This window comes from Rana temporaria, chromosome 11, assembly GCF_905171775.1.
Source record: "Rana temporaria chromosome 11, aRanTem1.1, whole genome shotgun sequence".
NCBI lineage: Eukaryota > Metazoa > Chordata > Amphibia > Anura > Ranidae > Rana > Rana temporaria.
In genome coordinates, this window is record NC_053499.1 from 54,604,979 (window position 1) to 54,623,466 (window position 18,488).

Here is an 18,488-nt window from a genome sequence, read left to right on the forward strand (position 1 = left end):
ATGATTGTCTTGCTTTAATTGTCTATTTTTTATATATGATGCCGCGTACACACGGTCGTTTTTTGTGATGAAAAAAACCCGTCATTTTTAAAAACGTCATTTAAAATGACCGTGTGTGGGGCAAAACGTTGTTTTATGTCTTCTGAAAAACGACAAAAAAAAAAATTCGAGCATGCTTCAATTTTTTTATGTCGTTTTTCAAAATGTCATTTTTTGTGTCATTTAAAATGATAATGTGTGGGTAAGCCCAGGTTCACACTGGGTACGATTTCCTTCGATTTGAGATGCGATTTCACATGTGAAATCGCATCTCAAATCGGCGGCATTTGCCGCCAATTGTCAGCAATGACACTGTCCTAATCGGTGCGACGCCGCATCTGCTGCGCTGCACCGATTTCAAAAAGTAGTTCCTGTACTACTTGTTGCGATTTCGGCCCGCGATTCACATAGACATCTGTGCAGAAACCTGCACAGATGTCTCTTAAATCGCGGCCGAAATCGGGACTGCCGGCGGGAGTGAAATCGTGCGAGTTCAGCTGAACTCGCACGGCTTCACTCCCGCAGCCCAGTGTGAACCAGGGCTATAACGACGTTTAAAACAACGTTTTTAAACCCGCGCATGCTCAGAAGCAAGTTATGACGCAAGCTTGAATGGAACAGAGTGCCGTTGTACGTGCTGAACGTAACCGCGCTTTGCTAGAGCATTTGGAAAAAACGGTGGTGTGTAGGCAACGTCGTTTTACACCATCGTTTTTTAAAATGAAGTTTGAAAAACTTTTTTTTTTTTTTCATGAGAAAAAATAACGTTTTTTTACAAGACAAAAACGACCGTGTGTACGCGGCATAAGGTAACTATACTGTATGTGCACTCACTGGCCACTTTATTAGGTACGCCTTGCTAATACTGGGTTGGACTAGGGCCATCTTAATGCATGGGCACCCCTGGGCATTGCCCAGGTGCACGGGGGCCCTATGATAATCTTGCATTACATCATAATTGGCAACTGTCCCTGATTTGGTGGGACGGTCATGCTTTTTACCAAGCAACTCCCCTGGATTGCTGTGTCCTGGGCAGCATCCCGAAACCTGTACCGTGCCCTCCTGATCCCAGTATTGTGCCCTCCTGATCCCAGTATTGTGCCCTCCTGACCCCCTCCCCCTTCCTGTACTGTGCCCATTGTGTTGATTAGTCTTTAATTTATGGCATTTTTATTATTGTTTAAAATCAATTTTAATGAAAGTATTAATAAATATATGTTAATTCTATCAACTATTTATACTTTAATCCTTGAGAGCAGGTGTGTAAATGTGGGCTGGCTGGTAGAGGCCCCAGAACCTTACTTTGCCCATGATGCTATTAAGATGGCCCTGGGTTGGACCCCCTTTTGCCTTTAGAACTGCCTTCATTTTTTGTGGCATAGATCCAACAAGGTGTTGGAAACATTCCTCATGCCGCGTACACATGCTCATTTTTCGGCATGAAAAAAACGTTGTTTTTAAAAAATTTCATTTTAAATGATCGTGTGTAGGCTTCACATCATTTTTCGGGTTCTGAAAAACGTAAAAAATAAAAACCGAACATGCTGCATTTTTTAACGTTGTTTAAAACGATGTCGTTTTTCGGGTTGTAAAAAATGATCGCGTGTTGGCTAAAACGATGTTAAAAACCTGCGCATGCTCAGAAGCAAGTTATGAGACGGGAGCGCTCGTTCAGGTAAAACTACCGTTCATAATGGAGTAAGCACATTCATCACGCTGTAACAGACAAAAAAGCGCAAATCGTCTTTTACTAACACGGAATCAGCTAAAGCAGCCCAAAGGCGAATGGAACTTCCCCTTTATAGTGCTGTTGTACGTGTCGTACGTCACCGCGCTTTGCTTGATCATTTTTTTAAAACAATGGTGTGTGGGCAACGTCGGTTTAATGATAAAGTTGAAAAAACTTTGTTTTTTCAACATACTGAAAAACAACGTTTTTTTTTCATGCTGAAAAATTATCGTGTGTACGCGGCATAAGAGATTTTGGTCCAAAGTGACATGATGGCATCATGTAGTTGCTGCAGATTTGATGGCTGCACATCCGTGATGCGAATCTCCCGTTCCAAAACATCCCACAGGTGCTCATCTGGTGACTGTGGAGGCCATTGGAGTTCAGTGACCTCATTGTCATGTTCAAGAAACCAGTGGTGAGATGATTTGAGCTTTGTGACACGGTGCATTATCCTGCTGGAAGGAGCCATCAGAAGAGGGGTACACTGGATAAAGGGGTGGACAAGGTCAGCAATAATACTCGGGTAGGTCGTGGCTTTTTTTTTTATTTTTTGTTTTATTTATTTATTTATTTTTAAAGTGTATTTTGTGCGTGTACTCGAGAGAGGAGCCGGACTGCAGGAGTTGGGAGTAGGCAGGCCTCCCCCAGAGGCAATCTGCCACCTTTCTCCATGCCCCGGGTGGCAATGGCAGGTGTGTGAGGGGGTCCTCCCACACAAACTGCCCTACCTGCTCCGCTTTGAAGCCCAACAGGGCAGAGGGACTCCCTATAAGGGAGTGAGAGGATCTAGCCCGCTCAACCAGCCCCGTTAGTCCTTCGCCTCTCTTTTTTAGAGACCGCCTGGTCAAAGTGCGTGATGTTAACCCAATTTCGAGTGCGTGTAAGTGTGGTGGTTTTTGTGGGAGGGGGGTGGGCGTACTAAGCGCAGGCTTACCTCGCATAGCACACCCACCGGGAGCCGGGCTGAGACCACCAAACTCAATTCACATGTAGCCGAGACCGGGATCCGAACCCCTAGCTGCAGAGGTGAATGGCTTATCAGCGCAGTGCCAATTGTGTTGAGCCACCGCAGCTCCCTCAAGGTCGTGGCTTTTAAACGATGCTCAATTGATACTAAGGTACCCAAAGTTTGCCAAGAATATATCCCCCATGCCATAACACCACCATCACCACCAGCCTGAACCATTAATACAAGGCAGGACTGATCAATTCTTTCATGTTGTTTACGCCAAATTCTGACCCTACCATCTGAATGTCGCAGCTGAAATCGAGACTCATCAGACCAGGCAACATTTTTCTAATCTTCTATTGTCCAATTTTGGTGAGCCTGTGCGAATTGTAGCCTCAGTTTCTTGTTCTTAGCAGTGGCATCCGGTGTGGTCTTCTGCTGCTGTAGCCCATCTGCTTCAAGGTTCAATGTGCTGTGTGTTCAGAGATGGTATTCTGCATACCTTGGTTGTAACGAGTGGTTATTTCAGTTACTGTTGCCTATTTTTCATCTCGAACCAGTCTGCCCATTCTCCTCAGACCTCTGACATCAACAAGGCTTTTTCTTCCACACAACTGCCGCTCACTGGATATTTTCTGTTTTTCTGACCATTTTTTTTAAACCCTAGAGATGATTGTATGTGAAAATCCCAGTAGATCAGCAGTTTTTTAAATACTCAGACCAGCCCATCTGGCACAAACAACCATGCCATGTCACTTAAATCCCCTTTCTTCCCCATTCTGATGCTCGATTTGAACTTCAGCAAGTCATCTTCACCACGTCTGGATGCCTAAATGCATGGAGTTGCTGCCATGTGATTGACTGATTAGCAATTTGGGTTACCAAGCAATTGAACGGGTGTACTTAATAAAGTGGCTGGTGAGAGTATTTATGAAATGCATCTCGTGTGGATGGGGACATCTTCTTTACCATATACATTGCTGCCTGTTGAATTATATACCGCATTCAGGGCCGTTTGAAGGAATATGGGGGCCCCAAGCAAAATGGACATGGAGGCCCCACCAACTCCCCCACACATGCACGCAAAGCCTCCCCATGTTCTTTTTACCCCCCCCTCCCTATGTTTTTTTTACGTCCCCTACCGGGTCCATACCGTGGGTTAGAGATTTAGTTTCCTGTTCCCGGCCGGACTGAACGGAAGTGAGCACTCAGTGTGCACTTCCTGTCAGTCCCGCCAGGAACAGGAAACTGAATTCCAGCCAGAGTCCGGACTGACAGGAGGAAGGAAGAGGAGCTCGGCCACACTACAGAGAAGGGGAAGTGACAACTCAAGGCAGCAGTGCTGCAGGCTCTCTGTAGAGCGCTCAGGCGGCTGCAGCATATTGGGAGCACAGTAGGGGCCCTTATTGGGGCCCCCAGGCCAGCTCGGGGCCCCAAGCAATTGCTTGGTTTGCCTGCCTTGTAGCGACAGGCCTGACCACATTTATATAAAACAGGATGGCATATTGTCACCTGAGGGCCTCATAAAACAATAGATGACGGAATAATGTCAATGATCACATGGGATTATTGGGTAAGGTAGTTCAGGAACTAGATATGATGTGAAACCCATTGCTACTAGAGGTCACCTTTCACTGAAATTGGATTGGTTGATATGGGCTATTGCATATTGCATAAATTGATCCTTGCACTGGCCTATTGAATACGCCTCTTGGGGACTCCATGACATATCAGTGCTTGGGATCCTTATGTTTCTTGGCATGAGAACTGCTGGAATAGTATATGACTATTACATCAGCCTAGACTTCAAAACAGATGACGGTATGTTGGTCTGGTAGTGCTGACATTTCCCAGAAGGCCTACTCAGTCTTAGAGCATGTAGACTGTTTAGTTTTAGTCAGTCCTGTTATTGTAAAACATTGATGTTGGCTTTACCCTCTAAATATGCACAGTTGGCAGTGGTGCCATTTCATAAACACTATTACTATCTCCTACAGTCTTGGTAAGGCTTGGATATATACAAGAAAAGGGACTGGCATGCCTTGTGTTAAAGGGGTTGTAAAGGTTTGTTTTTTATTTTCTATATAAGTTCCTTTAAGCTAGTGCATTGTTTGTTCACTTACCTATTCCTTCGATTTCCCTTCTAAATGTTTTTTTTCTTTGTCTGAATTTCTCACTTCCTGTTTCTCCTCAGTAAACTTGCCACCATCATCCGAGCCGTTCTGGCTGGGGGTTAGTCAGCCAGAACAGCTTACTGAGGAGGAACAGGAAGTGAGAAATTCAGACAAAGAAAACAAAGAAAAAAAACATTTAGAAGGGAAATTGAAGGAAAAGGTAAGTGAACCAACAATGTACTAGCTTAAAGCGGAGCTCCACCCTAAAGTGGAATTACCGCTGATCGGAAACCTTCCGGTATCACATTTGACACCTTTCAGGGGGAGGGGGGTGCAGATACCTGTCTAAAGACAGGTATCTGTACCCACTTCTGGTCACACAGTCTCGGGCAGACTGCGGGCATGACGTCACCTCCCGTCCCCGTCCCCCCCCCGTTGTGTTCTGGGAACACTCGGCTCCCAGTACACAGCGGGAGCCAATCGACAGGCGTAGAGCGACTCGCGCATGCGCCGTAGGGAACCGGGCAGTGAAGCGGGAGCGCTTCACTTCCTGGTTCCCTCACTGAGGATGGCGGGGGGGCAGCAGAGTGACGAGCGATCGCTCGTCCTCTGCTGCGGACGGCGCTGGACTCCAGGACAGGTAAGTGTCCTGATGTTAAAAGTCAGCAGCTGCAGTATTTGAAGCTGCTGGCTTTTAATATTTTTTTCTTTCAGCAGACATCCGCTTTAAAGAAACCTATTTTAGAAAATAAAAAACAAACCTTTACAACCCCTTTTTTAAGACTGATATTACTCCTTTTTGGGCCTTAAATGATGGATTGGTTAAAGTGGAACTATAGGCAAAACTTTTTTTTTCATTTTGGATAGAGCAAACCCTTGTCAGATTTTTTGTCCCACTGCAGAGATTTTCCTTCACTTCCAGTCTCATAGCCAAACAGGAAGTGAGAGGAAATCTCTGCAAATTCCTTGGGGACCCCAAGGCCACTAGAACTAGTGTCCCCAATGGAAGATTTCCCTTCTATTACTTATCTGGGGACAACCCAAAATTTGTGATTTTATTTTACTTTTACTTTCAATGATAATAGTAAAAGAGGACAACTAGAGAGGCTTAAAGGGGTTGTAAAGGTTCGTTTTTTATTTTCTAAATAGGTTCCTTTAAGCTAGTGCATTGTTGGTTCACTTACCTTTTCCTTCCATTTCCCTTCTAAATGTTTTTTTCTTTGTCTGAATTTCTCACTTCCTGTTTCTCCTCAGTAAGCTTTCCCCATTATCTGGCTGGGGGTTAGTCAGCCAGAACACCTTACTGAGGAGGAACAGGCAGTGAGAAATTCAGACAAAGAAAACAAAAAAAAAAAACATTTAAAAGGGAAATCAAAGGAAAAGGTAAGGGAACCAACAATGCACTAGCCTAAAGGAACCTATTTAGAAAATAAAAAACAAACCTTTACAACCCCTTTAACCACTTCCCGACCCCCGCATGTACATATACGTCCACAATATGGCACGTACAGGCACATGGGCGTATAGGTACGTCCTCGCCTATTAGCGGGTGGGGGGTCCGATCGGGACCCCCCCCGCTACATGCGGAGGTCGGGTCCGCTCGGGGAGCGATCCGGGACCACGGCGCGGCTATTTGTTTATAGCCGCTCCGTCGCGATCGCTCCCCGGAGCTGAAGAACGAGGAGAGCCGTGTGTAAACACGGCTTCCCCGTGCTTCACTGTGTCGGCGCATCGATCGCGTCATTCCCTTTATAGGGAAGACACGATCGATGACGTCATTCCTACAGCCACACCCCCCAACAGTTGTAAACACATACTAGGTGCACCCTAACTCCTACAGCGCCCCCTGTGGTTAACTCCCAAACTGCAACTGTCATTTTCACAATAAAGAATGCAATTTAAATGCATTTTTTGCTGTGAAAATGACAATGGTCCCAAAAATGTGTCAAAATTGTCCGAAGTGTCCGCCATAATGTCGCAGTCACGAAAAAAATCGCTGATCGCCGCCATTAGTAGTAAAAAAAAAAAAATTAATAAAAATGCAATAAAACTATCCCCTATTTTGTAAACGCTATAAATTTTGCGCAAACCAATCGATAAACGCTTATTGAGATTTTTTTTACTAAAAATAGGTAGAAGAATACGTATCGGCCTAAACTGAGGAAAAAAAATGTTTTTATATATGTTTTTGGGGGATATTTATTACAGCAAAAAGTAAAAAATATTGCATTTTTTTCAAAATTGTCGCTCTATTTTTGTTTATAGCGCAAAAAATAAAAACCGCAGAGGTGATCAAATACCACCAAAAGAAAGCTCTATTTGTGGGGAAAAAAGGACGCCAATTTTGTTTGGGAGCCACGTCGCACGACCGCGCAATTGTCTGTTAAAGCGACACAGTCCCGAACTGTAAAAACCCCTTGGGTCTTTAGGCAGCAATATGGTCCGGGGCTTAAGTGGTTAATATCATTAATACCCCTTTCACACTGGGGCGGCTAAAAATAACGCCTGCAAACCGACGCTAAACAGCGGCTGCTGTTTCTCCAGTGTAAAAGCCAGAGGGCTTTCACACTTGTGCGGTGCGCTAGCAGGACCGCTCCAAAAGTCCTGTTAGCAGTAACTTTGGAGCGGTGAGAGGAGCGGTGTGTTTACCGCTCCTCCACCGCTCCTTTCCATTAAAAGCAATGGGAAACCGCGGCTATACCGCTATACTATTTTTAGCATGAGTGAGGAATCTACTGTTGTTCTCTATGTGGTTGGCTAGCCTAAGGCCACTTTCACACTGCAGTTTGGCCGCAGCACAAGTGCAGTTTATCTGTGGGATTTCTGCGGTTTCTCATAGACTTCTATTATGTCCTGCGTTTTTTGGCACGTTTACTGAAAGCGCCCCAAAAGTCCTGCATGCTGCATCTTTGGTGCGATTTCAGGAAACACACCAAAAATGCTGGGGTGTAATAGAAGTCAACGGTCCATGTATTTCTCGACGACAGGTTTACTTTAGTTTATTCTTTTTTTTTTCAATTCATTGATAAACTTTTTAAATAGTGGGTTGTACCCATAGATTTCAATGGAAGTTGCCTCCAAAGTCGGATCAGTGTCTTAACTGAAGCAACTTTACAGGAAGAGAAAATTGTTTTCTCAGGCAAACCCCTCCCAGAGAGCTGATTATTGTTTGATTGGCCACTGGCAAAGTTGCCTGTCCTGAAGGCGCCTCAAAGTTGCCTGGAAGTTGCCTTGAAGTTGTCTTGCAAAGTCGTGCCGACTTTCATGTCGCTCTAGTGTGAACCGGCACTTAATGAACACGCATTAACGCATCTTATGTTGGCACACTATAGTGCAACAAAATTGAAACTGCACAATTTTTTCAGATGCAGAGCACCATGACCCATTTTAAGATGTTGCCATGTGTTGTGGCAGGCTGTAATGGAGGTGCAAGGAGGGTGCACTGGAATACTGTTAGGGTTGCCACCTGTTCAGAATTCACCTGGACAGTCCGGGTTTTGAATCATGTGTCTGGGTTTTAGGCGGACTGAAACTTGGACACATTATTCAGACTGGGCTCTGGCTCCCCAAGTGACCAAGATAGTCACACACAAATCTGTTGCCATCCGGGAGCTGCGGGCAACTTTCTGGTAGGTTCGGCATCACTGGGGGGGGGCAGGGGGATGATGTCAGCAAGAGCCAAGGGAGCTGCGGGCAGCTTTCTGGTAGGTTCGGCATCACTGGGGGGGGGCAGGGGGATGATGTCAGCAAGAGCCAAATAGCTCTTGCTGACATCACCCCCCTGCCCCCCCCAGTGATGCCGAACCTACCAGAAAGCTGCCCGCAGCTCCCGGATGGCGATTTGGGGCGACACACCCAAAGTTCGCTGAGGCAACTACTCTCCTTGGGGCATCCAAAGGTGCCCCAGGTCACTAAAGTGTTCAGGTTTGGTTTGAAGAAAAGGTGGCAACCCTAAATACTGTATTGGGGTGTCATTTAAGTTGAATGCAGAGCAATACATCGTACTGCGTGCATTGCTTTGCGTGTGAATAGGCCCTAACTGACAGATGAAAGAATGGTCTGCATCCTATCAGAAGTCCCTGGCCCAGATTCTCAGTGGAGATACGATGGCGTATATCTACAGAGAACGCCGTCGTATCTCTGCGTTGTGCCGTCTTATCTATGCGCCTGATTCTTAGAATTAGTTACGCATAGATATCTGTTAGATCCGACAGGCGTAAGTCTCTTACGCCGTCGGATCGTAACTGCATATTTATGCTGGCCGCTAGGGGCGTGTACGCTGATTTACGCATCGAAATATGTAAATCAGCTAGATACGCAAATTCACAAACGTACGCCCGGCCGACGCAGTAAATTTACGCCGTTTACGTTAGGCTTTTCCCGGTGTATAGTTACCCCTGCTATATGGTGGCGTAAGTGCGGCGTACCAATGTTAAGTATGGCCGTCGTTCCCGCGACGAAATGTGAAAATTTTACGTTGTTTGCGTAACTCGGCCGTGAATGGGGCTGGACGTAATTTACGTTCATGTCAAAACCAATACGTCCTTGCGGCGTATTAGGAGCAATGCACACTGGGAGATTTCCACTGACGGCGGCGTATCGTAAATCGGCCGGCGTAAGCCCGCCTAATTCAAATTTGGAACAGGGAGGCGTGTTTATGTAAATGTTGTGTGACCCGACGTGAAAAACGTCAATCACGTCGGGTCACACAACATTTACATAAAACACGCCCCCCTGTTCCAAATTTGAATTAGGCGGGCTTACGTCCGATTTACGATACGCCGCCGCAACTTACGTAGCAAGTGCTTTGAGAATACAGCACTTGCCCGTCTAAGTTGCGGCGGCGGAACGTAAATCGGATACGTTACGCCGCTGGACGAGAATCTGGCCCCCTATGTTTATATTAGATGATTTTTTTCAACTGCCAAATTTTTTTTGTTATTCTGTAAAAGATTTAATAAATACATACTAGATATTATTATTAATAGCCCTTGCATTTTTTTTAAAACGTGTCTTGTTATTGTTTAGGTCCTGTATTTTATTCCTCACATTATTATACATGATATAACATAAGGTGGAGGATGCCAATGAGAGGGGAATGTGTTAAATACAGTGGAAAGTTCTATACATGGTGAGAAAGGAGGGGTGTGCAGGGAAGAGCCCTGGAGCAAAGTCTTCAGGTAACACATGCTGGTGATTGTGGGATTAGGCGGTTTGCTTGTTATCAATGAATAGCTTGTTTTTGCTTTGTCTTTCATAGAAACTTGGCAGACTCCAGAGACCCGAGCGATCGCCACTACACCAGGAAAGACCTTGATTTTTATCTGGATTAGGTTGCAATTAAATGGCTGATAAACAAATTAGGTGAGTGACATACTGGCAATATTTTGCTGTGCATTCTGTTATGTATATTATGTGGTAGAATGACAGGAGGGGGTCATTGTGTGGTTTGTTCTCCGTCGTCATGTCAGATGAACATTTATTTTCATAGCTGGGAAAGTGCCAGGAGATACCATTCCAAATGTATTAGATTGCATTGCAATATAATAGGCTAAAAATAACATGTGTTTCAGCCAGGACCTGCTCAGTGATTGTGTATCTGTGTACAGGACAGCTTTCCTTATTATCCTAGATCCTAAGTAAATGGTCTTTATCAGGGCCGATCCACCCTATAGGCTCACTATGCAAGCCGCTTAGGAACCCGCAAAGCTGCGGAGGGCCCCCCAAATTACTAGAGGCCCCGCCTGGTGAGAAGTCATTTTTGGCCCCTCACCCCGCTTCTCAACTCGCTGGCTGCATGGGAAAAGAGGTAACAAGTCAGCACAGCCCACTTCTCACTTTAATGTAAGATGTCATTTCCGACAGCAGAACATCCCCTCCCCCCGCTTCTCAACTTTAAACTTTAATGTGACATGTCATTTTGCTTAGGGCCCCAGGGAGGTCAGGATCGGCACTGGTCTTTATTTTCCTTAAAAAGATGAGTTCGAAGTTCATAGTACAGTTCTATGAGCCATGCAATAAATCTACAACCTACAAATATCTCTCTATTTAAGCGCTATAGTAGACACAAACTTACTTTATTTAAGCGCTAGTAGACACAGTGTAGAACAGATCCGTCGACGATAGAGGAGAAAACATATCCACTGTTTACAACAACTAATCAGGTTTAAAGCGGAGATCCACCCTTTTAGTGTTTATTAAAAGTCATCAGCTACAAAATGTTTAGCTGCTGGCTTTTAATAAACAGACACTTACCTGCTCCACGGTCCAGCAACGCGGCCGCCGAAGCTCCGCTCCTCTCCCCCCCTCTCTGGCCGGCGCCTCCATTCACATTGTGGGCACCTGGCCGTGACAGCTTTCAGCTTCATGGCCGGGCACTCACTGCACATGCGTGAGTCGCGCTGCGCTCTATGAATGGACAGGCGATCTCCTGGGACCTGTCACGTGTCCCTGGGGATCGCCTAAAGGGAGGGGCCGCCTAAGGCGAGAAGAGAAGTCACCAAGGCGGTCCCTGGGTGGAAGGAGGAAGTGGGACAGGAAGTCCCACTCCTACTGAAGCCCCCACTTCCCCCCCCCCCCAAAAAAAATTACATGCCAAATGTAAGAGGCGAGGAGTGCTTAAAGCGGAAGTTCCACTTTTGGGTGGAACTCCACTTTAAGATTTCATGAATTTTCCATTCTGGAAGAGGAGAGCTAAAATCTAACTAACTTAAATATTTTGATCAAAACACTGATTAACAGGTATTTTTTGAATTGATTGCATTAGGGGTCACCTTCAATTACAATTTGATTTTTCTTTGCTATCAAGTCCATGTACTGTGGGTGAATGATGGTGCATGCTGTATCCCTATAATGTATATCAATGTATAAATGTGTTCATACTGGGCCATAGTCCTGGAGAGGTGGAGAAAGTGGGGTTGATTAATAAAGGCGAATAGACTGTTCACGTTACAAGGGAAGTTGCACTTTGCAAGATAATTATCCCCAGAGCTTAGTGAAAGAGGTGAAGCTCTGTTGCGTTCTACGATCCAATCATGTGCAAGCAAAAATGCATTTTTTTTTTTATTTTCCTTGAACGTGATTGGGTATTCTCTACAAAGTGAAATTTTACCACATTTGCTAAGCAGCATAGTTAACCCCAATGTGCTTTTTTTTATGGTGGGTTAAAGGGGTTCTAAAGCCTTATGGTTTGTATAACCCTAATTCATTCTATCTATTAAGGTAAAACAATATATCTGTGCCAGAGGAACCCCCACCCCACCACCATCTTATACTTACCTGAGCCTGATCTTGATCCATCTCTGTGCACAAGAGTAGAGGCTCTCTCCCTCCTCAATGGGCAGATTAATATCACTGGGAGCCATTGGCTACTGCTGCTGTCAATTAAATCCTGTGACGAGGGGGGCCGGTCTATAGACACAGACAGGGCGGCTCAGGAGTGAGGCCACTTGAGTGCCCCCATAGAAAGCGGCTTTCTATGGTGGGCACTGCAGCCAGGAACAAAGGCAGGGGACCCTTAGAAAAATAGGAGCATGGGGCCACTCTGTGCAAAACCATTACACAGAGCAGGTATGTATGACTTGATAATTATTTTAATTTAAAAGAAAATCAAGCTTTAAAATCACTTTAATAATATAAAAAGTTAATTCCTTACAAGTGGCTGCCCTGCACAAATACGGCAAATAAGATCATGCAATTTTTTAAACTTTCAGTTTTGCATTTTTCTTTTAAACCCCAGGTTTGTTGTACATACTTGTTTATACAAAAAACACATGTTTTGCTTGACATCTTTGGAGTGCCATTAATAATAAATGTCACCGGAAATGTGACTCTTGTGTTTTGGCACATGTTCATTCACTACATTAGTGTGGTGGGGGGCCATTATATAGACACTGTTACTTTTCCCTCATGTACAAGGTGTCAGTGTCTCTATAATGACTTGATTAGTGAGGCATGCTGGAAGCTGCCCCCAATGCTGTACGCTTAGAACATAGATGGCACATACATAGATACATAGATGGCACATTTATCTCTCACTAAGGCCTTTATATAATGAGTCAGATTAATGTACAAACGCAAATAAGCCACAGCAGCCAACCAGAAATTAGCTTTTTGGCCACTGAGAGTTAATGAAAGTGTAAAGCTTTGTTATACAATAAAACTGTTTTATATTTTAATTAATTTTTTTAGAGTGCGAAGGGTTGACATCTCTGTCAGGTTTTTATTGCTGCCTGGTCACCGGGACAGGAAGTGATGAGAAACCATATTAATGTGGTCACAGACAGTCTTAAATACAGGTCATGATTTGCAACTCTTTGGGGGAGATTTACTAAAACTGGAGCACTCAGAATCCGGTGCAGCCAATCGGGTTCTAATTTTGGATTGTTTAACCACTTAAGACCCGGACCAAAATGCAGGTAAAGGACCAGGCCAGTGTTTGCGATTCGGCACTGCGTCGCTTTAACTGACAATTGCGCGGTCGTGCGACGTGGCTCCCAAACAAAATTGGCGTCCTTTTTTTCCCACAAATAGAGCTTTCTTTTGGTAGTGTTTTTTGGTGATCACCTCTGCGGTTTTTATTTTTTGTGCTATAAACAAAAATAGAGCGACAATTTTGAAAAAAATATGTTTTTTTTTCTTTTTGCTATAATAAATATCCCCCAAAAATATATAAAAAAACATATTTTTTCCTCTGCCTATTTTTGGTAAAAAAAATCGCAATAAGCGTTTATCGATTGGTTTGTGCAAAATTTATAGTGTTTACAAAATAGGGGATAGTTTTATTGCATTTTTTTGTAATAATTTATTTTTTACTACTAATGGCGGCGATCAACGATTTTTTTCGTGACCATGACATTATGGCGGACACATCGGACAATTTTGATACATTTTTGGGACAATTGTCATTTTCACAGCAAAAAAATACTATAAAAATGCATTGTTTACTGTGAAAATGACAATTGCAGTTTGGGAGTTAACCACTAGGGGGCGCTGAAGGGGTTAAGTGTGACCTCATATGTGTTTCTAACTGTAGGGGGATGGGGCTGGACGTGTGGCATCATTGATCGTGTTTCCCTATATCAGGGAACACATGATCAATGACAGTGCCACAGTGAAAAACGGGGAAGCTGTGTTTACAGCGTTTGAGTATCTTTTATACCTGTTCCCCGGAGCATTTAGAAGTTCTGCCTTGCTGCATACTAGAATTATTGTTCCCTGTAGCCACTATATACCTAATGACTAAGGAGTTCTTATTTAAACAGACTTGCTAATGAAATGATTGCTACACATTATGGGTTAAAAAAGAAGACAGAATAAATCTGAGGCTGTCAGTGTTTTTTTTTTCAATATACTGTAAATCCATCCTAGTCCTTGTAATCCATCCTTGTAATTGCAAGGATCCTCCTTGTGCAGAGTTCAGCTCCCTGTCATTAAATTTAATGATTCTCACTTATCTGATAAACAACTAATGAAAAAAAAATTGCTGCTAAATGTATTCTTTCTTAGTCACCCGTCCACCTCCCAGCCTGCTAAATGAACAATGAAGAAACCTCCAAACATACAGTGGGTACGGAAAGTATTCAGACCCCCCTTACATTTTTCACTCTTTGTTATATTGCAGTCATTTGCTAAAATCATTTAGGTTCATTTTTTTCCTCATTAATGTACATACAGCACCCCATATTGATAGAAAAACACAGAATTGTTGAAATTTTTGCAGATTTATTAAAAAAGAAAAACTGAAATATCACATGGTCCTAAGTATTCAGACCCTTTGCTGTGACACTCATGTATGTAACTCAGTTGCTGTCCATTTCTTCTGATCATCCTTGAGATGGTTCTACACCTTCATTTGAGTCCAGTTGTGTTTGATTATACTGATTGGACTTGATTTTGGAAAGCCACACACCTTTCTATATAAGGGCCCTTTCACACGGAGCGGATCCGTATTGATCCACCCCGTGTGTGTCCGTCGGCTCAGCGGGGATCATCCGTAAATCCCCGCTGAGCTGTCGGCGGACAGGGCGGTCCCCGCCCTGTCTTTCCTCCACTCTCCCCTATGGGGAATCGGATGAATATGGACCGTGTGTCCGTATTCATCCGATCCGTTCCGCCAGACGGAAGAAAAATAGGGTTTTCTTCCGTCCGCAAAAGCGGATCTTTGCGGACGCGGATGTTTGCGGACGTTAGCGGATGCATCATCCGCTAACGTCTGCAATCCCCGTTTACGGACTTGTAAAAAACGGACCGCTTGTCCGTACGTGTGAAAGGGCCCTTACAGCTCATAGTGCATGTCAGCGCAAATGAGAATCATGAGGTCAAAGGAACTGCCTGAAGGCACAGATCTGGCCAAGGTTACAAAAAAATTCTGTAGCACTTAAGGTTCCTAACAGCACAGTGGCCTCCATAATCCTTAATTGGAAGACGTTTGGGACGACCATAACCCTTCCTAGAGCTGGCCGTCCGGCCAAACTGAGCTATCGGGGGAGAAGAGCCTTGGTGACAGAGGTAAAGAAGAGTCCAAAGATCACTATGGCTGAGCCTCCAGAGATGCAGTCGGGAGATGGGAGAAAGTTGTAGAAAGTCAACCATCACTGCGGCCCTCCACGAGTCAGGACTTTATGACAGAGTGGCCCGGCGGAAGTCTCTCCTCAGTGCAAGACACATGAAAGCCCACGGAGTTTGCTAAAAAACACCCGAAGGACTACAAGATGGTGAGAAATAAGATTTTCTGGTCTGATGAGACCAAGGTAGAACTTTTTGGTTTTAATTCTAAGCAGTATGTGTGGAGAAAACCAGTCACTGCTCATCACCTGTCCAATACAGTCCCAACAGTGAAGCATGGTGGTGGCGCAATCATGCTGTGGGAGTGTTTTTCAGCTGCAGGGACAGGACGACTGGTTGCAATCGAGGGAAAGATGAATGCGACCAAGTACAGAAATATTCTGGATGAAAACCTTCTGCAGAGTGCTCAAGACCTCAGACTGGGACGAAGGTTTACCTTCCAACAAGACAATGACACTAAGCACAAAGCTAAAATAACGAAGAAGTGGCTTCACAACAACTCTGTAAATGTTCTTGAATGGCCCAGCAAGAGCCCTGACCCAATTGAGCATCTCTGGAGAGACCTAAAAATGGCTGTCCACCAACGTTTACCATCCAACCTGACAGAACTGGAGAGGATCTGAAAGGAGGAATGGCAGAGGATCCCCAAATCCAGGTGTGAAAAACTTGTTGCATCTTTCCCAAAAAGACTCATGGCTGTATTAGATCAAAAGGGTGCTTCTACTAAATACTGAGCAAAGGGTCTGAATACTTAGGACCATGTGATAGTTCAGTTTTTTTTTTTTATATAAATCTGCAAAAATGTCAACATTTCTGTGCTTTTCTGTCAATATGGGGTGCTGTGTGTACATTAATGAGGAAAATAAATGAACTTAAAGCGGGGGTTCACCCTAAGAATTTTTTTTTTTTTTCTAGCATGCCATCAAGCATACTAGCTCGAGCTAGAGTATGCCTTTATTTTATTTTTTGGCCCCGTACTCACAGTTTAATGCCGTAGTGAAGTTTCAGACTCCCTCGGGGAGTAGGCGTTCCTATCAAGAGGGGAACATGATTGACGGCCAGCTATGGCGCGTCACGCTTCTCCGGAAATAGCCGAAATAGGACATGGCTCTTCATGGCGCCTGCGCCTAGTCTGTGCGCAGACGCCGTGAAGAGCCGAGACCTACTCTATTTTCGGGAATCATGACGCGCCATAGCCGGCCGTCAATTATCTTCCCTCTCCATAGGAACGCCCATTCCCCGTGGGGAGTCTGAAACTACACTATGGGATTAAACTGTGAGTACGGCGCCAAAAAATAAAATATAGGCATACTGTAGCTCACGCTACTATGCTGTATTTTATGGTAGAATGTTGTTATTTAGGGTGAACCACCGCTTTAAATGATTTTAGCAAATGGCTGCAATATAACAGTGAAAAATTTAAGGGGGTCTGAATACTTTGCATACCCACTGTACATGAGGTCATCCCTGTGCTCTCCGCTCCTGTATGTGTAGACATAACAGGGGATTATGGGAAGCCAATATATATAATATATATATATATATATATATATATATATATATATATATATATATATATATGCTAATTGTATTTCCATATACAGTTAATTATTTTTTTATGGATTTGAATTGATTGGATGAAAGTGTGTTTTTTATTGTTTGTCTAGAGTCATACTTTACTTCTTTGCTCATACAGTGGAACCTTGGTTAACGAGCGTTTTGAATAATGAGAAACTTTTATTTTTTTCCAATTCTGACTCGGTTTGCGAGTGTTGTCTCGCAATACGAGTAGAATTCAAGCTAATGGGGTAGGCAGTACTGCATTTGGCCAGAGGTGCGGGGCGCCGGTGACACTTGTAATGGTTCGGAGCTGCTCCGAGTTGTTCGTCAATACTCGGAAATACTCAGTTCCCGAGTGCTTCCAAACCTTTCAGAGGGTTTCCAAGATCAGCCAAGCTGTCCCTGAGAGTTTCCGAGGCTCTCCGGTGCTCCCCACCTCTGGCCACATGCGGTATTGCATGCCATAAAAGTCAATGCGGAACTAATTTTCTTCATTTCCATTGACTTCTATGGGGAAACTCGATTTGATATGCAAGTGCTTTGGATTACAGGCATTCTCCTGGAACGAATTATGCTTGTAATCCAAGGTTCCACTGTATTTGTAATTGATGGAGTCTATCTGTCTTACTCTATCCCAGTGTTTCTCAACTCTAGTCCTCAAGGCACCCCAACAGGTCATGTTTTCAGGATTTGCCACCGATGAAACAGCTGTGGTAATTACAAGGAAGTGAAACTGATTAAATCACCTGTGCAAAATAATGGAAAGCCTGAAAACATGGGGCGCCTTGAGGACTGGAGTTGAGAAACCCTGCTCTATCCAAATGACTAAAGATATATACTGTATATATATATATATATATATATAGAGCTCTCACTCTGCTTCTCTTCTCTTATTAATGAACAGGACATTAGTTAGACAGACATTAGCTGTTAGATTGCATTTCTCTCTGTCACTCTATCATTATTCTATCTGCAGTTTGCCTGCCAAGCTGATAAATGGAGGAATAGCTGGACTGATTGGTGTAACCTGTGTCTTTCCCATTGACTTGGCTAAGACTCGTCTACAGAACCAACAAAATGGCCAACGAATGTACACCAGCATGTAAGTAGAAAAGTTGCAAAAGTTTTTTTTCACTGTCTCGTATCATTCATTTTTGGGATAATGATATTAAAAATAATTCTGCTAGTCATTCTTGCGCTACAAATTACATCCTAAATATTTCAGCGCTCACCAGCTTTTCAATGTGTCTTTGGAGTGTTTTTCATGCTTCATGCATTTTGTTTTTTGGAGAAGGAGACTGTATTTAATACACAAACCCTGCCAAAAACACACTAGAAACATGCATTTGTGGTGCAGTTCCAGCCTTTTTTTATGTTTATTAAAAGTCAGCAGCTACAAAAAGCATAGCTGCTGGCTTTTAATAAACATACACTTACCTGCTCCACTGTCCAGCGACCCAACGCCTGGAGCTCCGCTCCTCTCCCCCCCTCTCCGCCGGCGCCTCCATCCTAACTGTGGGCACCCGGC

At 44.0% G+C, this 18,488-nt stretch overlaps 1 protein-coding gene across 1 annotated transcript in view; it reads left to right on the forward strand.

Annotated features, from left to right (window-relative positions):
• The window catches only part of SLC25A22 (solute carrier family 25 member 22), a 126,205-nt gene that overhangs the window by 51,323 nt on the left and 56,394 nt on the right, over positions 1–18,488 (forward strand). Inside the window, exons 2-3 of the mRNA XM_040328532.1 lie at positions 10,095–10,198; positions 17,937–18,062. Of these exons, the coding sequence (XP_040184466.1) occupies positions 10,179–10,198; positions 17,937–18,062 (146 nt within the window). The 5' untranslated portion in view covers positions 10,095–10,178. The remainder of the gene's footprint in view (positions 1–10,094; positions 10,199–17,936; positions 18,063–18,488) is intronic.